Source organism: Heterodontus francisci, chromosome 29, assembly GCF_036365525.1.
Source record: "Heterodontus francisci isolate sHetFra1 chromosome 29, sHetFra1.hap1, whole genome shotgun sequence".
Classification (NCBI taxonomy): Eukaryota; Metazoa; Chordata; class Chondrichthyes; order Heterodontiformes; family Heterodontidae; genus Heterodontus; species Heterodontus francisci.
In genome coordinates, this window is record NC_090399.1 from 20,242,325 (window position 1) to 20,267,971 (window position 25,647).

At 43.2% G+C, this 25,647-nt stretch overlaps 1 protein-coding gene across 1 annotated transcript; it reads left to right on the plus strand.

Annotated features, from left to right (window-relative positions):
- The first annotated feature begins 13,287 nt into the window (after positions 1 to 13,287).
- Positions 13,288 to 16,329, plus strand: LOC137345968 (probable G-protein coupled receptor 139). Its single transcript, XM_068009228.1, has 2 exons — positions 13,288 to 13,355; positions 15,465 to 16,329. The coding sequence occupies exons 1-2, from the start codon at positions 13,288 to 13,290 to the stop codon at positions 16,327 to 16,329; spliced, it is 933 nt and encodes a 310-aa protein (XP_067865329.1).
- The last annotated feature ends 9,318 nt before the right edge of the window (positions 16,330 to 25,647 follow it).

Consider the following 25,647-nt stretch of genomic DNA (forward strand, 5'->3'; position numbering starts at 1 on the left):
CGGTTATTAATGTCCACGCACTTGGAATGCCGAATTGGAGGATGATGTGACATAGCAGAGCACCTTGACAGGTTCAAATAATAAAGATCTTTCAACACACTGACATCCGAATTTGGAGCAGGAGGAGGCCTGTCATTCCTTCGAGCCTGCTCCGCCATTTGATAAGATCATGGCAGATCTGGTTATGGCCTCAAATTTCCTGTCTACCTGATGTAACGCTGACTCCCTTATCAATCAGGATTCTATCTAAAACAGCACCTCAAGAGTCAGATCACCATGAAATACAATGGGATATTGTGTTTGATGGCAGGTGTTATGGAATATAAATATAGAGATTTAGTGGTGAATCTCTCCCAGACTTTTGTGAGACCAAACCCGCAGTATTTTGTGCTCTTTTGGACTCAACACTGTTGGCCAATTTGGATGTAATAGTGAGGACACAGCGTAGTAAACTCACTAGCATGATGTCGGACATGAATAAATCCAAATATGAAAAATGAGTTCGTTCTCAATCAGAAGAGAAGAGATTTCAGGCTGAATTAATAGAGATAGTTGCAGTAATGAAAGCCTGGAGCAGAATAGATAGATCTTGAGAGTAAATGAAAGAGATTTAGGACAGAGAACAGAAGAAACTTTGTGATACCTAGAATTGTGAAGCTGTGACTTGGATTTTTGGAGTTATTGATTGAAGCAGAGACTGTGACAACTTTAACGGGTTTGATATGATGTTTAAAGACCAATGAATAAAGTAATATTGGAGCAGTGCGACCAGATATGATTAAAACTATTGCTTATGTAGATGACAAATACAGACATGGGTTGATCTGCCCCAACGACCTGCTTTCGTGTTGCAATTTCTATGAAATTCATTTTTTCGTGTGGTAATTGATTTGTTTTCTTCTGCTGGCAAGACTTCATGTTTGGCCAATTCCTTGCAGCCCTGAGGATGTGATGGCCAGCCTTCAATTTTACCTGCTGCTCTCCTTCTGATGGTGCAGCAGCGATGATGCCAGGAAGGGAATCCCAGGATACAGATACAGCGACCATGAACAAATTGTGACATATGTCTAAGCAAGAATGGTATGTGACTTACAAATGATGATGTTCCAATGACATTTTGTCCCTGTGTTTCTCGGTGGGAGAGGTTACAGGTGAGGAAGGTCCTGTCGAATTAAACTTGATGGCTTGCTGCAGTGCATCCGATAAACTGTATTTTCAGGAACCATTGTGTGTCAGCTGCAGAGGGAAGGACACTGAGCTCAGGGACATGGGCACTGATGAAGGGAACTGCTCTGTCCCGTATGAGATCGAGCTTCTTGAGTTGTATAGTTCCTGCACCCATCCTGTCGATTGGTCTATATTCCCTCACACACCTGACATGTGGCCTTTACTTGATGTTGAGGATTTGGAACGGGATCGGGGTGAAGGGAGAGGTGCGAGCGGATGTGTGCCACTCTGAGACGCTGTGGTACTGATAGTTAGCGGGTAAAACAATATCAAATTGATGCAGTACGTATTGCTCTTATGAGATTTCAACCGAAGAAATGGGTTGCAGCAAAGTCGAGGAAGTTTCTTCAGTCTCCATTTAAGCTGTGCTCCAGCTGACCTCAGCGTGTCTCCACGCAAAACTGTGAAAATTCCTGGCAATGCTTACAAGCTCAATCAGGCTGATCATGTAAGACATTCTATTCTCTCATTAATAGTGAATCTTTTACAAAGGCAATGAATAAAACGGATCTGGTGGCTACCTTAACACGGTGCAGGGTTGGCACCCCAACGTTCTCCCGACGTCGGGTTCCCGACCCCCAGAAGGAAAATCCTTTTCACCAAAAGGAGGCACGGTTGACTTGGCAACAAGTCCACTGTCACACTGAGGCCCTGTCACTAACTGAAAAACGACAGGTGGGAAACCTTCCAGCGCTCTCGACAAGTCTTTTCTTTTCCCCTTGCAGAACCTGCGTTTCCAGTTTTTTTTTTTTAACTTTCTGTCGTTTGGAAATCCCACAGACGATGTTCGAATCTTCATTCTCAATATGGATGGGATAACCAGCGGGATTCCTGCAGAAATAATTTCCCTATCCCTCTCCACGTTATGGCAGGAGATGGGGAGAACCCACCCACAACCACATCCTCTCCCACCCATTGGAAATTCCATCCCTCAAAAATATTTCTTCTGGCAGAATATTTCGGAGCTGTGTCATATTGTTCTTGTATTTGACAGAGAGTTGGACCTTGTGATTGAGAAACTGCAGATATGTTTCAGGCCGTTGACCCAATATAAATGGCCTCCTTCATTTTGCAGCACATCTCATGACCTTGGGTTTCTACTTGCTTTTGGCTTGACCAAATGTTCTCGTTTCGCCCTCGTTCCTGCTCTCGAGCAGTGGCTTTTACTGAATTTTCTTTTCTTCACATAACTCAGATATGACATGATCACCCATTTTGCAGCATTATCCAAATTTAAAATTGCACCGCCACCACCGCACAACTCCCCTCATCCCTCGCTCAGTTCCAATCCTAGCAGAAACCATTCTGTCCTTTTTCAGCGTGGTAGCATTCTTGCCTCCTCGTCAGAACGTCACCAGAGACTTAAATGCACAATCTAGGCTGCCGCTCCAGTGAGGGAGTGCTGCACTGTCGTAGGTGCTATCTTGTGGATGAGACATTAAACCAAGGCCCTGCCTGCCCTCTCAGGTGGACGGAAAAGACGCTGTGTCACTATTTTAAGGACTTCACCCCTTCCTCGGCTCTTCGGCTGCTGAAACCCTCATCCAGGACTTTGTTACCTCTAGACTTGACTATTCCAATGTTCTTCCGACCAGTCTCCCACATTCTTCCCTCATAAATTTGAGGGCATCCGAAACCTTGCTCCCCACGTCTGAACTCACACCACGTCCTGTTCACCAACACCCCTGTGTTTGCTTACTCATTTTGGCTATCAGTTTAGTAATAAATTGATTTTAAAATTCCCATCCTTGTTTTCAAATGCCACCATGGTCTCACCCCTCCCTATCTCTGTAATCTCCTACAGCCCCACAACCCTCTGGGATATCTACACTGCCCGACCTGAACCCGATGGGACCTGACATGTGTCTGGTCACTCTTCTGGGCCCGTTTTTCGGGATTATGTCGGGTCTGAGTCAGACACACACAGTATTAATTGGACTTGAAAGGTTGTTTAAAAGGATTAAGATTGGAGCCATGAAGTCAGTGATTGTTTGGTCACAAGGTAAACAGAAACCCATGGAGTTGTGCCCATTCAGGTTGTGCCACGCTGTACCAGTATCCGCATTGCTTAAAATAAAGACCTCAATTGCCCGAAGGCTCAGAAAATATCATTATACATTAACTAGACTCCTGCTTTACAGGTCGAAATACTTTCTGTAAGTTTATCCAGTGAGCAGCTGAGATGCCGAGACCAGGAAGGTCCTGAGTGATTAATTATTATTACAGTACTGTACTGTATGTGTGGTAGAATGGAGTCCTGACAGTGATCATTTTATATTTTTTTATATAAATACTGTATATTTTATAATAATTAATCTCTCAGGACCTTCCTGGTCTCTGCATCTCAGCTGCTCACTGGATAAACTTGCAGCAAGTATTTCAACTGAAAAAGTAAAAAACAGATTCGGAGTTGGAAGGTAGGTAAAGTGAACATTCCGTTGGTCGGGTTGGGTCGGACTCGGGTCAGGTTGGGCATGGGAAAAAATGGAAGGACTCAGACCAGGTTGGGCTCGGGTATGATGTGGTTCTGTTGTTTTTTTTTTCAGACCCGAGCAGGCCTTTCATCTACGCTTCTCTGATTCTGGCCTCGTGAGCTCCAACATTGGTGGCTGTGACTTCAGGTGCCTAGCCCCAAGCTCTGGAATTCCCTCACTCAACCTCTCCACTTCTCTCTCCTCCTTAAAGAAATTCATTAAAAACCTACCACTCTGACCAAGCTTTTGGTCATCAGCTATAATATCATCTTATGTCACTTGGTCAAAGTTTGCTTATAATGCTCTTGTGAAGTGCCTTGTGATGTTATATTACATTAAAGGTGCAATATAAATGCAAGTTGTTTTTGTTGTTGTTGAAGAAGACTGGGGGTGTTCTCCCCAACTTCACTAAAACAGATGATCTAGTCATTTATCTCATTGCTGTTTGTGGGAGTTTGCTGCTGTGTGTAAACTGGATGCTGCATTGTCTACATTTCAAGAGTGACTGCATTTCAAAAAGGAGTCGAATTGGCTGTGATGCACTTTTGGATGTCCTGGGGTGGTGAAAGCTGATTTATAAATGGAAATCTTTCAGGTCTTGCTTTACTGAAGACCAGCCTGGTCTGAAATGCTCAGGAAGATGACTGTGCACACAAACGAACAATTCAAAGGTCAGGTGCATCAGAAGGGAAAAACTCAGGTAGCACAGACACTGAGAGGTATATGAAGCAGGAAAGCAAATTTGAATCAAAACAAGGGAAAGTGTATTAGCACACTTCCAAATAGAAATAATCAGAATAAGTATAGACAATCAAAACTGTTAGGAATCAATTCACAGAAGTCATCCAAATACTTGGTTCAATTACAGGCATCACACATGCACACTCACACACACTCACACATAGAGTAACACACACAGGTTGGAGTGTGTCACAAAGAGTAACACACGGGGCGGAGTGAGTCTCTCACACACACAGATTAACACAAAGGCTGGAGTGTGTCAAACACACACAGAGTAACACAAAGGCTGGGGTCAGTCTTTAAACATTAATCTTTATTGCATAATAACTATATACACTCCACACTAGCCTGTGTGTCTCCTTCAAAAGCCTTGCTGTAACTGATCTTGAGTCTCTCCCACATGATTTCTTAACTCATCCTGGTGGGCAGTAATCTTTACGTTCTCTCAGGATTAACCCTTTGATACCCTTATACTACATTTTCCCCACGTTTTTAACCTAAGATATATTTAGACACATTCATTTTTTCATTTACACGCTATCCTATCTCCTCCCAAGTCTCTGACTTCATAGATTCAACCTATCAGGAGGCTTCACAACTCTCCCTAATCTTGTTGGTCGTCAGATGTGAAAGATTGATAATCTTTCTCTGATCCCTTGTTTCTTGACTTGGATGGTCTTCGTTGAGTTTTGTAGCATTTGGCACTTTTTGATTTTTCGGTTCATCATCTGAGTCGTCTAACTGTGTAACTAACGTCTTTGATGTAAAGGAATAAGATTCCTTCTATTTCTCCATATAGGATCTTCTTGAGTCCATAGTAGAGAAGATCGCTGTTGATTCTCATCTTTCTGGAGAATTACCCTGTCTCTCTTTTGGTCTCGTACCCATACTTTTTGCCCTTCTGACAACTTTGGTAGGTTTCAGGTACGGAACCTTCTGTTATGATAATGGGTCTGCTTGTTTCAATATGACTTTTCTATGTCCAGTATTTTCTGATAATCCTTGCCTTGCAATCCTGGAAGTAACTTCTTGCATAGAATTGAAAATTGCTTTTGAAGTTTTCATTAAGAGTTGTGATGGCGCTAATCTGCACAATAATGGAATAGTTCTGTATGTCAGTCGTGCTAAATGGAAATCTCTTTTTTTTCAATCCACATAATTTTAATGGTTCTGACTGCTCGCTCTGCTTCTCCATTTGATTGTGGATACTTAGGAGAGCTTGTTAGGTGAACAAATCCACATTATTCTGCAAAGTGCGTGAAGTAATCGTTTGCAAATTGCAGTCCATTATCAGATAATATGTGATCAGGTATACCAGGTGTTGTGAAACTTCTTGTAAAACTCTGATGACTGCTTCAGTTGTTGTTGTGTTGTCCATCTTAACTTCGATCCATCCTGAGAACTAATCAACTATAATTAGCTAGGCTCTTCCTTCAAAGAAGAACAAATCCACGGTCTAGTTGAGAATTGGGTCGAAATTACAGGTTCTCTTTGATCTTGTCTTCCCCAGCTTCTTCCCCAGTTCTCTGTCCGTGTAGCACTCCTGTGAAACTTACTGCATTTCTGTTTATCTCTCTGCTAATCTTTGAGCAGCACGGCGGGCTGTGAAATATTGCATTGTGTGGGCTCTGTAACGAAATCTGGACTCTCTGCAAAACTCAGGTCAGGGTATGGGGCTCTCCCTCTGTCCTCGCTCCTGGATTATTCTCGTTTATCTACTTCAACTTTCTCAATAATATGAAGATCAATAAAAGTTCTTCTACTTAAGTCTGCGAACTCCTGATTTCTTAGGACATACAGTGTTTCCAATATTTACTTTCCATTATATTGAAGCGTTGCTTGTAACTTCCCCTTTACTTCAAGTACAAGACCTCCTGGGCCATGCAACTGAGTTTCTATTGCTTGCTCCGGTGTCAAGTTTGAAATGTGTCTGCTGACCAAAATGCTCGTTTCAGATCATTGATCTCACCCAGAAAATATTTCGATTGGTCTGCTGCAGGAGGTTCTTTAACTTCATTTATCTCTCTATTCTTAACTACTTTTCCTTTAGAGGTTGATGTGGTCACGATTTTATTTCAGCATAATCTTACTGAGATGCCCTATTTTTCTGTAATAAAGGCATTCTGCTCTATTGGCGGGACACTGTCCATGCCTGTGGGACGTTTTTGCAACACAATGTTTAAGGACATCTTTTGCTCTGCCCCCTAGTGTACCTGTTTTCCTGGTACCTCTTGTTCAGCCGTCTGGTGAAGGAACGGAACTGTTACAGGAGGATTCCTGTACCGGGGTCTTTCCTCACCTCGTATGATTGGTCTGTTATTGCTGCACTAATTGAAGTCGGGAACAAAAGCTTTCACAACGTGTTCAAATTTTGTTGATTTTATCAATACGCTGCTATTATATCATCAGCTACAGCACCAATTAAATACAATTATTTATTAATTTGCTCTGCTTCAGACCTGCTGTCCAATTTCAATACAATTCTATATCTGAGAAATATTTTCCTCTATCGTACCCAGTTTTGAGTCTGATTGGATCCCTTGTGACTTTTGAAACTCTCTGGAAGTCCCAATTTTTGATCCATTTTTAAATCATTTAGAGACCTTTTAGCGTGTTCCCCTTTAAGAAACTCTTTTTCTCACACTAGCTTGCTTTGATGGAGTGTATCAGGTGCTTGAGAGAGTTCCTGATGTTTTAAATAGGCTTTCTAGGGGTTTACCCTTTGCTTCAGCAGCTCACTTATATCTTTATTTATTCTGAGATACAGCACTGAAACAGGCCCTTTGGCCCACCGAGTCTGTTCCAATCAACAACCACCCATTGATACTAACTCTACACTGCCCCCAGGTTTTCTACCACATCCGCACCATTCACCTACCACCTGCCTACACTAGGGGCAATTTACAATGGCCAATTTACCTATCAACCTGCATACTTTTGGAGGTGGGAGGAAATCGGAACACCCGGCGGAAACCCACGCAGACACAGGGAGAACTTGTAAACTCTGCACAGGCAGTACTCAGAATCGAACCCGGGTCGCTGGAGCTGTGAGGCTGCAGTGCTAACCACGGCGCCACTGTGCCACTGACAGCTGACACAGCTGTCTATTGGAATTAACAGAGCTGTTCCGTGGACAGTTTCAGGGTTTTCCCCTTTTCTTTTTAAGACCACGAGATACTTCAAGCTTGACAGCTTTAATTATTTTTTCAGGCTTGGCTGCATTAATGGAGATTCTGCTGTATTCGGGGTTTCCCTGCCCTTTTTTTCTCTTCAGTATCGGACTTTTCCCGTACATTTTTTTCAGTTCGTGCACTTTTCAGGGTTCTCTCCACTCTCCACCCTTGCATTCAGCCTGAGTGAGGGATGGGTTGACCCCATTGCTTTTTTCTTTCAATCTCACACTGAGACTTTGGAAAAAATAATTTTTTAAAACTCTTCAAAGGCTTTTTTTTAAACCAGGATTTCTTAGGCGTCAGCACAATAATTCAGCCGATTGCTTGTTTGCAGCCATGCTTCCATTCTATGGAGCTTCTCTCAGCCTTCAAAGATCTGTTGTTTCTTTTTATCTTTTCAGATACTTATTTTAAATTCTCTCTTCTGGCTGAAGGATGCTAGTTACTTCAAACTTTTTCTTCTGAGTGTAGAATCCCTCCACTGTTCACCATATTATATGTTTGGTTCTTCATGCTGCCACCGTCAGAGAGGTTCTTAGACTGGAGTGTTTAAACATTAATCTTTATTGCATTGTAAGGATATACACTTCACACCAGCCTGTGTGTCTCCTTCAATAACCACGCTGTAACTGTTCCCAAACCTCTCCCACATAATCCCTTACATCATCATGATGGGCCGCAATCTTTACGTTCTCTCAAGATTAACCCTTTGATACATTTAGATGACAAAGCACACAGGCTGAAGTGTGTCACATACACACAGAGTAACACACAGGCTGGAATGAGTCACAAATGCAAAGTAACACCACAGGCTGGAGTCAGTCTCTCTCTCACTCACAGAGTAACACACAGGCTGGGGTTTGTCACATACACAGAGTAACACACAGGCTGGAGTTTGTCACATACACAGAGTAACACACAGGCTGGAGTATGTCACATACACAGAGTAACACACAGGCTGGGGTATGTCACATACACAGAGGAACACACAGGCTGGAATGAGTCACAAATGCAAAGTAACACACAGGCTGGAGTCAGTCTCACTCACACACACACACACAGAAACACACAGGCTGGAGTCAGTCTCCCGCACACACACACACACACACACACACAGAAACACACATGCTAGAGTGGGTCACACACACAGGGAATGTATTCATCTTGTGGATTTTCTGACGGTAGAATTGGATTTGGGCGGCACTTCCGCTCCCTCGTTTTTTGCCTGTTGCCACCCGATTACAAGTGGAAATCAAAGTTTCAGCAGCGGGCATGGGAGATACATGCGATCATGTGGTGTGGAATACTTTTCATGGTGGAGCCTGCTGTCATTCAGGGAAGCATTATGCATGGCATTGTTATAAATAATCCTTCAGTGCAATCAGGGAGGCTCATCAACGAGGCCAGTCTTTTTCAGAGACTTCTGGGCTTTTCCCCTTAAATCTTACCCACCCTCACCCATCTTTACACCTGTCGCAAACAAAGGCTATGGACCCTGGCAACATTACGGCAAGAGCACTGAGGACCTGTGCTCCAGAACTTGCCGCGCCCCCAGACAAGCAGATTTGTGATGGTGCGGGGGTGCGTGGAGGGGTGGGGTGGGTGTGGGTGGGGGGGGGAATAGTAACCGCAGTGAGACAGGGACACCAGCAGATGGAGATGCTGAGCCATTGCTGATGGGAAGGTTTGGTGTTACTGAGAGTTTGACAGTTTCCAAACACAGAGTAACACGCTGGCTGGAGTGTGTCACAGGCACAGAGTAACACACTGGTTGGAGTGTGTCACACGCACACACAGAATAACACACTGGCTGAAGTGTGTCACACACACACAGAGTAACACACTGGTTGGAGTGTGTCACACGCACACACAGAATAACACACTGGCTGAAGTGTGTCACACACACACAGAATAACACACTGGCTGGAGTGTGTACACACACAGAGTAACTTACTGGCTGGAGTGTGTCACACACAAACACACAGAATAACACACTGGCTGGAGTGCGTCACACACACAGAATAACACACTGGCTGGAGTGTGTACACACACAGAGTAACACACAGGCTGGTGTACGTCAAGAATATCAATGTGCTACCAAGAAACAACTGAAGACACTGGATGCTGCAAAGGCAATGGGCCGTGACAATGTTCCGGCAATAGTACTGAAGACCAGTACCTGATATGAAATGTGACCCGTGGTAAGATGGAATTTCTTCTGGAAATCGGTTTTGCAGCATGCATTTCCTGGAATATTTCCAGAATGTGTTGTGACAAGGTCCCAGGCTCATAAGGTTAAACAAGATGAGATGGATTCAGATGTTTTCGAGGACAATTCCGATGTTTGGTTGGCTGAAATATTTTTCAGGGATTTGGATGAGGACATTGGTGTTAAAGGCTCCAAGGTTAACAATGGGGAATTGTTTAGCAGATCTCCCGTGATTTTGGGACACAACAGGCAGATCCTGATTTTAGGAGCTTGTCTCAGGCGACCTGTTTTGAGCCACAGACTGAAAAGTTTTATTAGTGTTATTACGTCAAGAAAGATGAGGAAGTGGAGACCTCTCCGCTGATGAGGATTGGACTGTAATCCATCAAATGGTTGTCCCTCCTTGCTATCATAGTGTAATTTAGAGAATTGCCAATGAAATCCCAGTCACAGGTCATTTGTGTTTTCCAAAAACTCAGGTTAGGGTAATGACATATTGTTTCTAGCAAAGCTGCATCAGGATGTGGTTCACTATTGTAAGACATGCCACACATGTCAAATGGTTGGGATCCACAACCTATATCTTTACCTTTGCCACCTATCTCAATAAAAGCAGATTTCCTTTCATTATCAAAAGTCTTTTCTTTCCAATTTCTCTGAAAGTTTCCAAATTGAGGCCTGTGACAACTGCTTTGTGAATCAATTCATAATCATGTGCTACTACTGCGGCTTCCTTTATTTTACAAACTTCATTTTTTAAAATTTGTTTGTGGGATGTGGGCGTTGCTGGCTAGGCCAACATTTATTGCCCATCCCGAAATGCCTTTGAACTGAGTGGCTTGCGAGGCCATTTCAAAATGCTTTTTTGTGTCTGGAGTCAGATGGAGGTCAGACCACGTAAGGATGGCAGATTTCCTTCCGAAAAGGACATTAGTTAAACAGATGGGTTTTTATAACAATCGACAATGGTTTCATGGTCACAATTAGACTAGCCTTTGAATTCCAGAATTGTGAAGAAAATTCAAACTTCACCTTCTCCTATGGTGGGATTCGATCCCTTGTCCCCAGATCTTTAGTTTGTGCTCTGGAATACTAGTTTAATAACATTAACACTCTGCCGCGACCTCCTCCATGATGTTTCATTTGGAAACTTATTCCTGAACGAATACTGTGTTTCAAATCTTCCATCAGAATTACTTCCCTCAGGCTCTCAAAGTCTTGTGCAATCTTTATTGACCTATACCACCTGTCAAATTCAATCGTGTCTTTCAAAAGGAAATAGGATAAATACTTGAAGGGAAATGAAATGGGAGTAGAGGGGGAAAGGACCGGATGTGGGACTAGATAAATTGCTCTTGCAGAGAGTAGGCACGGGCATGATGGGCCGAATCACCTCCTTCACGAGGAGTGAGAGCGCCCATTAAGGCCCTATCACTCACTAATCGAGGAAGAGGTCTTGCAAATAAAGATGAGTGTTGAGGCTGGAGGACACATCCTGCAGGTTTCTTCTCTAATTTACAGTGTGCCCGTTCTGAACGAAATCTCACACTGACACACAATGCATAGGAAAATTCAGCTGCTTTCAGCTGACGCTCATCAGTCTTTGCTTGACCTCAACCCTAAATACTAATTCTTGACCTTCTGTTCTATTTCAGGGCAATGGAATGTGCCCAGAACCTGAGGTGTGGGAAATGGGTTGCACTTGTGATCATGCGGAAGCACCCACGGTTACTTCCGCAAGCATCAGCTCAGAGACTTGCATTGCCAGTACTTTAGTTGGTATGCAAGATGGTTATGGACTGTTCGACTCAAGGAGCAGCAGAGAATGGAAAATGGGTAGCGGGATAGGATGGTTAGTAAGGGGCTTTCTGCAGGAAGAGCTAACATCTTAAAGAGCACAGCTGAAGATTTCAAGGACACAGTCAACATTCAAAAACTGCTTCCTATTTACCAGGGATTATTCAGTGCTTTGGGCAGCCTGCCTGCGATTCGACACACAATGACAGAGAGCATGGAAAAATCCAGCTCCAGATGTTGGAGAGGGGGTGAGGGGGTGGGGGGGGGGTGGGGGGTGTGTGTGTTTGTGAGGGGTGGGGTGGGCGTGTGTATGGATCATTCAGAACGGTTTTAACACCTTAATGACGAGAATGGAGTGAGACAAGTGAAGTCAACGGAACTGAGTATTGGATGGGGCGCATAAAGGGCAGTCGATTCCATGCCACCCACATTGCTTTCATGCCAAAGGCAAACTATTATCCTGTCGAAATATAGACTGCTTTAGGGAAATAGCAGATCCACCTTGTATTCCTGCTGATTTATATTATTCCTTTTTAGTAATGCATCAAAGACAGCCTGCGCTACAGTTAAACTGCTTCTTACAATACAGACATCAACAACGACCTGCGGGGCACAAACCAGGCAGAACCACTTTTGCTGCCTTTTCTTCCAGATGCCGATATTCAGTGCTATTGAAGTCAAGTAGATTGAATATCGGCAGGGGCGTGCAACGAACCACCAATGCAATGCCACCTGCTTTGTCAATATCCACTCCCGTGTACTTGTATGGCATGTTTAATGCAGAAAACCATCACAAAGCACTTCAGAGAGGCCGAATCAAATAATAATAGATATTGAACCAAGAGTAATTCTGAGAATAGGATTGGTCAAAAAGGTGGGTGTTGGGGACTGATTGAAGCAGTTGAGGGATAGTAAGGTGGAGCGGTTTAGAGCAGCAATTCCACAGAGCGGGTGTCTGTGGCTCCAGGTTTGACAGCAAGAGGGGATCGAATGGGGAGTCTTTGCTGAAGAGGTCGTAATTGAAGAGGGAGGACAGTTGGGATGTTAGGCATGGAGCAGGTCACAGGGATAGAAAGAGAGAATAGGCGGAAGTTCAGGGAGGGTGGCTAATCGGAACCTGGACAGCAATAATCGGCGTAGCTTTGACGTTAGACCATTGTGTAAAACCTGTGGTATGGAGTGCACCACTCGGGAAGAAGCTCTCCTGATTTTTTTTTCCAACAAAGTCGAAATTACCCCACTTAGCTCTGCTGGTGTCAAAGGCATGAACGAGGGTTTGAACGTCTGATGCAGTGACGAAAAGCTGGAGTTCGACAACATTAAGACGGTGAAACTTGTCGGTCTATATTCACTTCTCGGTTCAACCTAAACCCAATGTCCCATGAACGCTGAGCTGCTGCAATCAAAAAGCAGCAACGGAGCAAGAGTCTCAGAGGCGAGGATTTTTTCAGTCTGAGATTGCACACTGTTTTTAATTCTCTGGGGATTGGGGAGTTCACGTTAATTGCTGGTTTATGAAGAGATGTAGTAACTTGTTTGTTTGAAAGCATCTAGCTAATGACACCGGTTCTGTGACCTCACTCTCTCACTGGACGATTGGCTCGTGTATAAATGAGGTTTTTTCAGTGCATTGCCTCGGATCAACCGCTCCTAGTTTTTGGAGAAAATGGGACGACAGGCACTTCCAATAGAAATGTTCTTTCCGATTCTCGCAGTTATTGGCATTCCTGGTAAGTAATTCCAAACTACCCTGAAAGATTTAGTGCACCATTGCTAAACTGCATTATTATTTTCCCTGTGTGTTTTTGTTATTGTTGTTGTTGCCTTTGTGACGGTAATTTGCATTAGCCAGGTGTTAAAGTCGAGCATTCGATCGCTCGCCCATTGATGAGTTCGTCCGATTTTCGTTCCCTTTGATGTTTATGTTAATGGCTCAGTCCTGTTCTATATCACTGGGCAGGCAGTCAATCCCTCCGCATTACAAAGTGAAAATGGACCCTGTGTCATTTGTACTGAGCTGTGGCTCTGTCGGTCGAAATCTCTGCTTTGAGTCGGATAATCTTGCGTTTCCCTCCCATTTCAGTGAGTTGAGTTCAGACTGTAAGCTGCCATTTCGGTGCAATATTGATGAAGTGATGCGATATTGTCGAATTATAGAATTGTTACAGCACAGAAGGAAACCATTCATCACGTCGTGTCCATGCCAGTTCTCAGGGAGTGCAGCACAGCTCATCCCATTCCCCTGTCTTTCCCCCCGAGCCCAGCATTTTTCTCTTCAGATAAATATTCAATTCCCTTTTGAAAGCCACAATTCAATCTGCCTTCACCACACTCTCAGGCAGTGGATTCCAGATCCGAACCATTCACTGCGGAAGATAACTTTTCCTCCCCTTTGATTCTTTCACCAAACGCCTTAAATCGGAGTCCTCTGAAATTCGACCCTCCCGCCAATGGGAACAGTTTCTCTCTATCTATTCTATCCAGTCCCCTCATGATTTTGAATACCTCTCAATATTGCACCTCTCAAATCTCCTCTCAATTATCTCTTCTTTGAGCAGAATAGTCCCAACAGAGCAGTAAATGAAGTCCCTCATCCCCAGACCATTTTGTAAATATTTTCTGCACTCTCTTCAATGCTTTCACGTCCTTCCTAAAGTGTGGTGCCCAGAATTGTATAGAATACTCCAGCTGAGGCCGAGCCAGTGTTTTATAATGGCCCGACATAACTTCCTTGCTTTTCTACTCTCTGCCACGATCTATAAAGCCCAGGATCCGTATTCCTTATTAACCAATTTCTCAACCTGCCCGATCACCTTCAACGATTTGTGCTCATACACCCGTCCCCCACATCCCCGCCAGAACCTTCTGCTCCTGAACCTTCTTTAGAATTGTTTATCCATTATTTTATATTGCCTTTCCTCATTCTTAAAATCATCTTTTTATGAGATGTTAAAAAATAACTGATTTAATTTTAATAAAAATGCAGAACTGGTTCAGCTGGATACAATCATCATACTGCTAAATGTTGAATTAAATCTCGAACTATTCACGTATGGGGTAACTTTCACTTTGTATTAACATCAATGCGCAAAAAACACGGAAGGGCTGTAAAGTACGGGGCCCATTTGATATCAATTGCTTTTGTTTTACTTTGCACGGCAATGAAAGTTAAAAATGTTCCCAATGTTTCTATTTGCATTGAAAGGGAGATAAAACAGCATTAATCAGTAATAGGCAAGGAATGTTTATATGTTTTAACCTAATTGAACCGTAAAAAACTGATGGCATTGGATACAACTCTGATTTTACCTGTCGCCCGATTCTCTTCTCTATTGAAGTCACTGTGAACAACATTGGGCGGAACGAGCATCCCATAGAATCCGTCAGCATCCGGCCCAGCAAGTTACTTCCAAATGGCTCCCATTAATGGTTTCATATTAGAATATCATGAAGTTACCGCAGGGAAAAAATGTCTGGCAAGAAGATGGGGAAGTTTGCTGCAGCTGCCACGTGACAATTTATTCCAATCCAGGTTAACTATTAGCTATATTGTGCAATGGGTAATATTGAATTCTCCGCCCCTTGTACATTCAGCCTGTTACTCTCTTCCAATGACTTCCATGGAAAAAAAATGGATGGCCAATTAGATACCGCTATTTGACCCGGTCACACATGGTTAAAATTACCCCCGGTTCCTCCACCCCACAACTCTCAGCCTTATGATGCTTAACACCAGATTTCCAACTTGCTGTCAGTGTACATCTCTGTTCAATGTTTTGTTAAATTTCCTGTTTTTGCATTTCTCCCAGCGAACCTGCTGTCAGTTTTGGTTCTTTTCCAAAGGAACTGCGGTCTTTCCAAAGGAATCACTCGTTATATGATGGCCATGGCCGTGGGAGACCTCATGGTCCTTATCTTTAATGTTATTGTGAACGAAATCATCAAGTATCATTTTCCAGATTCATTGCTGAACTACACTTCCGCGTGTCGCTTTAGTGTCTTCATGCAAGGGTTTAGCATTCAGCTCTCTATCTGGTTCACACTGTCGTTCACCTTTGACCGTTTTGTCGCAATTTGTTGCCAGAAATTGAAATCAAGATATTGCAACGAAAGGACAGCCACCACGGTTATAACGACCATGTGTGTGCTCAACATTTTGAACAATATTCCCATGCCTTTCCGCTATGAGCCCGATTATACTCTCAACAATATACAGTGGGGTTGCCGCACCGTCACAGGATATTTTACTTCACCCGCATGGAAGATTCACCAATGGATTACCATCCTCTCAAATGCATTACTTCCAATTCCTTTGCTGCTGCTGTTGAACTCTCTCACCGTCAGGCACATTTTATTAGCCAGTCGAGCTCGCAAAGCCCTGAAGAGCAACAACAATGGAAAAACCGGCAGTGATCCCGAGATGAAGAACAGAAGAACATCCATCATTCTACTCTTTGCTATCTCGGGCAGTTTTATTGTGTTGTCGGCCCCTATTACCGTAATACACATCTGTGTCGGTGTCACACAGACAGTCACTTTCCAAGGTTCAAACTCACTTTATTTGGCAATTAGAATCACATTTCTGTTGATGTGCACCAGCTCCTGTACAAACACTTGTATTTATGCACTGACACAGAGGAGATTCAGAGCGGAGATCAGGAATATGGTGAAATATCCGTATTATCTCATTGTTAAATTATTTAAATAATTGTTGAATAAAGTAAGTGAAATCAAACTTCAATTAATTGCCTGGCATTTTCTTTGCAACTTTCACAATGTCTTTTAAAGTTCGAAGGGCAACACATCTCACAGTTTGGAAGAGTCCATTTGATTTATAAATTCCACTAAGAATTTGAACAAGTTGAGGAGGCAGAATCATCCCCTTCAGAATCTCTGGTTACGGTTGTTTATCCGGTTATTAATGTCCACGCACTTTGAATGAGGGACTGCAGAATGATGTGACATAGCGGAGCGCCTTGACAGGTTCAAATAATAAAGATCTTTCAACACACTGACATCCGAATTTGGAGCAGGAGTAGGCCTGTCATTCCTTCAAGCCTGCTCCGCCATTTGATAAGATCATGGCAGATCTGGTTATGGCCTCAAATTTCCTGTCTACCTGATGTAATTTTGACTCCCTTATCAATCAGGATTCTATCTAAAACAGCACCTCAAGAGTCAGATCACCATGAAATACAATGGGATATTGTGTTTGATGGCAGGTGTTATGGAATATAAATATAGAGATTTAGTGGTGAATCTCTCCCAGACTTTTGTGAGACCAAACCCGCAGTATTTTGTGCTGTTTTGGACTCAACACTGTTGGCCAATTTGGATGTAATAGTGAGGACACAGCGCAGTAAACTCACTAGCAAGATGTCGGACATGAATAAATCCAAATATGAAAAATGAGTTCGTTCACAATCAGAAGAGAAGAGATTTCAGGCTGAATTAATAGAGATGGTTGCAGTAATGAACGCCTGGAGCAGAATAGATAGATGCAACGATTGATGGGTCTATCAGCAGTGAACATAGATCTTGAGAGTAAATGAAAGAGATTTAGGACAGAGAACAGAAGAAACTTTGTGACACCTAGAATTGTGAAGCTGTGACTTGGATTTTTGGAGTTATTGATTGAAGCAGAGACTGTGACAACTTTAACGGGTTTGATATGATGTTTCAAGACCAATGAATAAAGTAATATTGGAGCAGTGCGACCAGATATGATTAAAACTATTGCTTATGTAGATGACAAATACAGATGTGGGTTGATCTGCCCCAACGACCTGCTTTCGTGTTGCAATTTCTATGAAATTCATTTTTTCATGTGGTAATTGATTTGTTTTCTTCTGCTGGCAAGACTTCATGTTTGGCCAATTCCTTGCAGCCCTGAGGATGTGATGGCCAGCCTTCAATTTTACCTGCTGCTCCCCTTCTGATGGTGCAGCAGCGATGATGCCAGGAAGGGAATCCCAGGATACAGATACAGCGACCATGAACAAATTGTGACATATGTCGAAGCTAGAATGGTATGTGACTTACAAATGATGATGTTCCAATGACATTTTGTCCCTGTGCTTCTCGGTGGGAGAGGTTACAGGTGAGGAAGGTGCTGTCGAATTAAACTTGATGGCTTGCTGCAGTGCATCCGATAAACTGTATTTTCAGGAACCATTGTGTGTCAGCTGCAGAGGGAAGGACACTGAGCTCAGGGACATGGGCACTGATGAAGGGAACTGCTCTGTCCCGTATGAGATCGAGCTTCTTCAGTTGTATAGTTCCTGCACCCATCCTGTCGATTGGTCTATATTCCCTCACACACCTGACTTGTGGCCTTTACTTGATGTTGAGGATTTGGAACGGGATCGGGGTGAAGGGAGAGGTGCGAGCGGATGTGTGCCACTCTGAGACGCTGTGGTACTGATAGTTAGCGGGTAAAACAATATCAAATTGATGCAGTACGTATTGCTCTTCTGAAATTTCAACTGAAGAAATGGGTTGCAGCAAAGTAGAGGAAGTTTCTTCAGTCTCCATTTGAGCTGTGCTCCAGCTGACCTCAGCGTGTCTCCACGCAAAACTGTGAAAATTCTTGGCAATGCTTAAAAGCTCAATCAGGCTGATCATGTAAGACATTCTATTCTCTCATTAATAGTGAATCTTTTAAAAAGGCAATGAATAAACCGGATCTGGTGGCTACCTCAACACGGTGCAGGGTTGGCACCCCAACGTTCTCCCGACGTCGGGTTCCCGACCCCCAGAAGGAAAATCCTTTTCACCAAAAGGAGGCACGGTTGTCTTGGCAACAAGTCCACTGTCACACTGAGGCCCTGTCACTAACTGAAAAACGACAGGTGGGAAACCTTCCAGCGCTCTCGACAAGTCTTTTCTTTTCCCCTTGCAGAACCTGCGTTTCCAGTTTTTTTTTAACTTTCTGTCGTTTGGAAATCCCACAGACGATGTTCTCATCTTCATTCTCAATATGGATGGGATAACCAGCGGGATTCCTGCAGAAATAATTTCCCTATCCCTCTCCACGTTATGGCAGGAGATGGGGAGAACCCACCCACAACCACATCCTCTCCCACCCATTGGAAATTCCATCCCTCAAAAATATTTCTTCTGGCAGAATATTTCGGAGCTGTGTCATATTGTTCTTGTATTTGACAGAGATTTGGACCTTGTGATTGAGAAACTGCAGGTATTTTTCAGGCCGTTGACCCAATATAAATGGCCTCCTTCATTTTGCAGCACATCTCATGACCTTGGGTTTCTACTTGCTTTTGGCTTGACCAAATGTTCTCGTTTCGCCCTCGTTCCTGCTCTCGAGCAGTGGCTTTTACTGAATTTTCTTTTCTTCACACAACTCAGATATGACATGATCACCCATTTTGCAGCATTATCCAAAGTTAAAATTGCACCGCCACCACCGCACAACTCCCCTCATCCCTCGCTCAGTTCCAATCCTAGAAGAAACCATTCTGTCCTTTTTCAGCGTGGTAGCTTTCTTGCCTCCTCGTCAGAACGTCACCAGAGACATAAACGCACAATCTAGGCTGCCGCTCCAGTGAGGGAGTGCTGCACTGTCGTAGGTGCTATCTTGTGGATGAGACATTAAACCAAGGCCCTGCCTGCCCTCTCAGGTGGACGGAAAAGACGCTGTGTCACTATTTTAAGGACTTCACCCCTTCCTCGGCTCTTCGGCTGCTGAAACCCTCATCCAGGACTTTGTTACCTCTAGACTTGACTATGCCAATGTTCTTACGACCAGTCTTCCACATTCTTCCCTCATAAATTTGAGGGCATCCTAAACCTTGCTCCCCACGTCTGAAGACACACCAAGTCCTGTTCACCAACACCCCTGTGTTTGCTTACTCATTTTGGCTATCAGTTTAGTAATAACTTGATTTTAAAATTCCCATCCTTGTTTTCAAATGCCACCATGGTCTCACCCCTCCCTATCTCTGTAATCTCCTACAGCCCCACAACCCTCTGGGATATCTACACTGCCCGACCTGAACCCGATGGGACCTGACATGTGTCTGGTCACTCTTCTGGGCCCGGTTTTCGGGCTTATGTCGGGTCTGAGTCAGACACACACAGTATTAATTGGACTTGAAAGGTTGTTTAAAAGGATTAAGATTGGAGCCATGAAGTCAGTGATTGTTTGGTCACAAGTTAAACAGAAACCCATGGAGTTGTGCCCATTCAGGTTGTGCCACACTGCACAGTATCCGCATTGCTTAAAATAAAGACCTCAATTGCCCGAAGGCTCAGAAAATATCATTATACATTAACTAGATACCTGCTTTACAGGTCGAAATACTTGCTGTAAGTTTATCCAGTGAGCAGCTGAGATGCCGAGACCAGGAAGGTCCTGAGTGATTAATTATTATTACAGTACTGTACTGTATGTGTGGTAGAATGGAGTCCTGACAGTGATCATTTTATATTTTTTTATATAAATACTGTATATTTTATAATAATTAATCTCTCAGGACCTTCCTGGTCTCTGCATCTCAGCTGCTCACTGGTTAAACTTGCAGCAAGTATTTCAACTGAAAAAGTGAAAAACAGATTCGGAGTTGGAAGGTAGGTAAAGTGAACATTCCGTTGGTCGGGTTGGGTCGGACTCGGGTCGGGTTGGGCATGGGAAAAAATGGAAGGACTCGGACCAGGTTGGGCTCGGGTACGATGTGGTTCTGTTGTTTTTTTTTTCAGACCCGAGCAGCCTTTCATCGACGCTTCTCTGATTCTGGCCTCGTGAGCTCCAACATTGGTGGCTGTGACTTCAGGTGCCTAGCCCCAAGCTCTGGAATTCCCTCACTCAACCTCTCCACTTCTCTCTCCTCCTTCAAGAAATTCATTAAAAACCTACCACTCTGACCAAGCTTTTGGTCATCAGCTGTAATATCATCTTATGTCACTTGGTCAAAGTTTGCTTATAATGCTCTTGTGAAGTGCCTTGTGATGTTATATTACATTAAAGGTGCAATATAAATGCAAGTTGTTTTTGTTGTTGTTGAAGAAGACTGGGGGTGTTCTCCCCAACTTCACTAAAACAGATGATCTAGTCATTTATCTCATTGCTGTTTGTGGGAGTTTGCTGCTGTGTGTAAACTGGATGCTGCATTGTCTACATTTCAAGAGTGACTGCATTTCAAAAAGGAGTCGAATTGGCTGTGATGCACTTTTGGATGTCCTGGGGTGGTGAAAGGTGATTTATAAATGGAAATCTTTCAGGTCTTGCTTTACTGAAGACCAGCGTGGTCTGAAATGCTCAGGAAGATGACTGTGCATACAAACGAACAATTCAAAGGTCAGGTGCATCAGAAGGGAAAAACTCAGGTAGCACAGACACTGAGAGATATATGAAGCAGGAAAGCAAATTTGAATCAAAACAGTTGTTACAAGGGAAAGTGTATTAGCACACTTCCAAATAGAAATAATCATAATAAGTATAGACAATCAAAACTGTTAGGAATCAATTCACAGAAGTCATCCAAATACTTGGTTCAATTACAGGCATCACACATGCACACTCACACACACTCACACATAGAGTAACACACACAGGTTGGAGTGTGTCACAAAGAGTAACACACGGGGCGGAGTGAGTCTCTCACACACACAGAGTAACACAAAGGCTGGAGTGTGTCAAACACACACAGAGTAACACAAAGGGTGGAGTGTGTCACACAACATGACACGCAGGTTGGAATTTTCAAACACACTTAGTAACATACAGGCAGGGTCAGGCACACAAACAGAGTAACACATAGGCTGGGGTCAGTCTTTAAACATTAATCTTTATTGCATAATAACTATATACACTCCACACTAGCCTGTGTGTCTCCTTCAAAAGCCTTGCTGTAACTGTTCTTGAGTCTCTCCCACATGACTTCTTAACTCATCCTGGTGGGCAGTAATCTTTACGTTCTCTCAAGATTAACCCTTTGATACCCTTATACTACATTTTCCCCACGTTTTTAGCCTAAGATATATTTAGACACATTCATTTTTTCATTTACACGCTATCCGATCTCCTCCCAAGTCTCTGACTTCATAGATTCAACCTGTCAGGAGGCTTCACAACTCTCCCTAATCTTGTTGGTCATCTGATGTGAAAGATTGATAATCTTTCTCTGATCCCTTGTTTCTTGACTTGGACGGTCTTCGTTGAGTTTTGTAGCATTTGGCACTTTTTGATTTTTCGGTTCATCATCTGAGTCGTCTAACTGTGTAACTAACGTCTTTGATGTAAAGGAATAAGATTCCTTCTATTTCTCCATATAGGATCTTCTTGAGTCCGTAGTAGAGAAGATCGCTGTTGATTCTCATCTTTCTGGAGAATTACCCTGTCTCTCTTTTGGTTTCGTACCCATACTTTTTGCCCTTCTGACAACTTTGGTAGGTTTCAGGTACGGAACCTTCTGTAATGATAATGGGTCTGCTTGTTTCAATATGACTTTTCTATGTCCAGTATTTTCTGATAATCCTTGCCTTGCAATCCTGGAAGTAACTTCTTGCATAGAATTGGAAATTGCTTTTGAAGTTTTCATTAAGAGTTGTGATGGCGCTAATCTGCACAATAATGGAGTCGTTCTGTATGTCAGTCGTGCTAAATGGAAATCTCTTTTTTTTTCATCAACATAATTTTAATGGTTCTGACTGTTCTCTCAGCTTCTCCATTTGATTGTGGATACTTAGGAGAGCTTGTTAGGTGAACAAATCCACATTATTCTGCAAAGTGCATGAAGTAATCGTTTGCAGATTACAGTCCATTATCAGATAATATGTGATCAGGTATACCAGGTGTTGTGAAACTTCTTGTAAAACTCTGATGACTGCTTCAGTTGTTGTTGTGTTGTCCATCTTAACTTCGATCCATCCTGAGAAGTAATCAACTATAATTAGCTGGGCTCTTCCTTCAAAGAAGAACAAATCCACGGTCTAGTTGATAATTGGGTCGAAATTAGAGGTTCTCTTTGATCTTGTCTTCCCCAGCTTCTTCCCCAGTTCTCTGTCCGTGTAGCACTCCTGTGAAACTTACTGCATTTCTGTTTATCTCTCTGTTAATCTTTGAGCAGCACGGCGGGCTGTGAAATATTGCATTGTGTGGGCTCTGTAGCGAAATCTGCACTCTCTGCAAAACACAGGCCAGGGTAGGGGGCTCTCCCTCTGTCCTTGCTCCTGGATTATTCTCGTTTATCTACTTCAACTTTCTCAATAATATGATGATAAATAAAAGTTCTTCTACTTAAGTCTGTGAACTCCTGATTTTTTAGGACATACAGTGTTTCTAATATTTACTTTCCATTATATTGAAGCGTTGCTTGTAACTTCCCCTTTACTTCAAGTACAAGACCTCCTGGGCCATGCAACTGAGTTTCTATTGCTTGCTCCGGTGTCAAGTTTGAAATGTGTCTGCTGACCAAAATGCTCGTTTCGGATCATTGATCTCACCCAGAAAATATTTCGATTGGTCTGCTGCAGGAGCTTCTTTAACTTCATTTATCTCTCTATTCTTAACTACTTTTCCTTTCGAGGTTGATGTGGTCACTATTTTATTTCAGCATAATCTTACTGAGATGCCCTATTTTTCTGTAATAAAGGCATTATGCTCGATTGGCGGGACACTGTCCATGCCTGTGGGACGTTTTTGCACCACAATGTTTAAGGACATCTTTTGCTCTGCCCCCTCGTGTACCTGTTTTCCTGGTACCTCTTGTTCAGCCGTCTGGTGAAGGAACTGAACTGTTACAGGAGGATTCCTGTACCGGGGTCTTTCCTCACCTCGTATGATTGGTCTGTTATTGCTGCACTAATTGATGTCGGAAACAAAAGCTTTCAAGACTTGTTCAAATTTTGTTGATTTTATCAATACGCTGCTATTATATCATCAGCTACAGCACCAATTAAATACAATTATGTATTCATTATGGATCCCTTGTGACTTTTGAAACTCTCTGGAACTCCCAATTTTTGATCCATTTTTTAAACATTTATAGACTTTTTAGCGTGTTCCCCTTTAAGAAAATCTTTTTCTCACACTGGCTTGCTTTGATGGAGTGTAGCAGGTGCTTGAGAGAGTTCCTGATGTTTTAAATAGGCTTGCTAGGGGTTTTCCCTTTGCTTAAGCAGCTCACTTATATCTTTACTTATTTAGAGATACAGCACTGAAACAGGCCCTTTGGCCCACCGAGTCTGTTCCAATCAACAACCACCCATTGATACTAACCCTACACTACCCCCATATTTTCGACCACATCCACACCATTCTCCTACCACCTGCCTACACTAGGGGCAATTTACAATGGCCAATTTACCTATCAACCTGCAAGTCGTTTGGAGGTGGGAGGAAACCGGAACACCCGGCGGAAACCCACGCAGACACAGGGAGAACTTGCAAACTCTGCACAGGCAGTACTCAGAATCGAACCCGGGTCGCTGGAGCTGTGAGGCTGCAGTGCTAACCACTGCGCCACTGTGCCATTGACAGCTGACGCAGCTGTCTATTGGAATTAACAGCGCTGTTCCATAGACAGTTTCAGGGTTTTCCCCTTTTCTTTTTAAGATCACGAGATACTTCAAGCTTGACTGCTTTAATGATTTTTTCAGGCTTGGCTGCATTAATGGAGATTCTGCTGTATTCGGGGTTTCCCTGCCCTTTTTTTCTCTTCAGTATCGGACTTTTCCCGTACATTTTTTTCAGTTCGTGCACTTTTCAGGGTTCTCTCCACTCTCCACCCTTGCATTCAGCCTGAGTGAGGGATGGGTTGACCCCATTGCTTGTTTCTTTCAATCTCACACTGAGCCTTTGGAAAAAATAATTTTGAAAAACTCTTCAAAGTCTTTTTTTTAAACCAGGATTTCTCAGTCATCAGCACAATGATTCACCCAATTGCCTGTTCGCAGCCATGCTTCCATTCCATGGAGCTTCTCTCAGCCTTCAAAGATCTGTTGTTTCTTTTTATCTTTTCAGATACTTATTTTAAATTCTCTCTTCTGGCTGAAGGATGCTAGTTACTTCAAACTTTTTCTTCTGGGTGTAGAATCCCTCCACTGTTCACCATATTAGATGTTTGGATCTTCATGCTGCCACCGTCAGAGAGGTTCTTAGACTGTCGTGTTTAAACATTAATAATTATTGCATTGTAAGGATATACACTTCACACCAGCCTGTGTGTCTCCTTCAATAACCACGCTGTAACTGTTCCCAAGTCTCTCCCACATAATCCCTTACATCATCATGGTGGGCAGTAATCTTTATGTTCTCTCAAGATTAACCCTTTGATACATTTAGATGACAAAGCACACAGGCTGAAGTGTGTCACATACACACAGAGTAACACACAGGCTGCAGTGTGTCACATTCACACAGATTAGCACACAGGCTGGAGGTATGACATACACGCATAGTAACACACAGGCTGCATTGTGTCACAGCAAAGAGTAACAGACAGGCTGCAGTGTGTCACATACACACAGAGTAACACACTGGCTGCAGTGTGTCACATTCACACAGATTAGCACACAGGCTGGAGGTATCACATACACACATAGTAACACACAGGCTGCATTGTGTCACAGCAAAGAGTAACACACAGGCTGGAGTGTGTCACATTCACACAGAGGAACACACAGGCTGGAATGAGTCACAAATGCAAAGTAACACCACAGACTGGAGCCAGTCTCTCTCTCTCACAGAGTGGCACAGAGGCTGGAGTGTGTCACATACACAAAGTAACACACAGGCTGCAGTGTGTCACACAGAGTAACACGCAGGTTGGAATGAGTCACAAATGCAAAGTAACACACAGGCTGGAGTCAGTCTCACTCGCACACACAGAGTAACACACAGGCTGGAGTTTGTCACATACACAGAGTAACACACAGGCTGGAGTATGTCACATACACACAGAAACACACTGGCTGGAGTTTGTCACATACACAGAGTAACACACCGGCTAGAGTGGGTCACACACACAGGGAATGTATCCATCTTGCGGATTTTCTGACGGTGGAA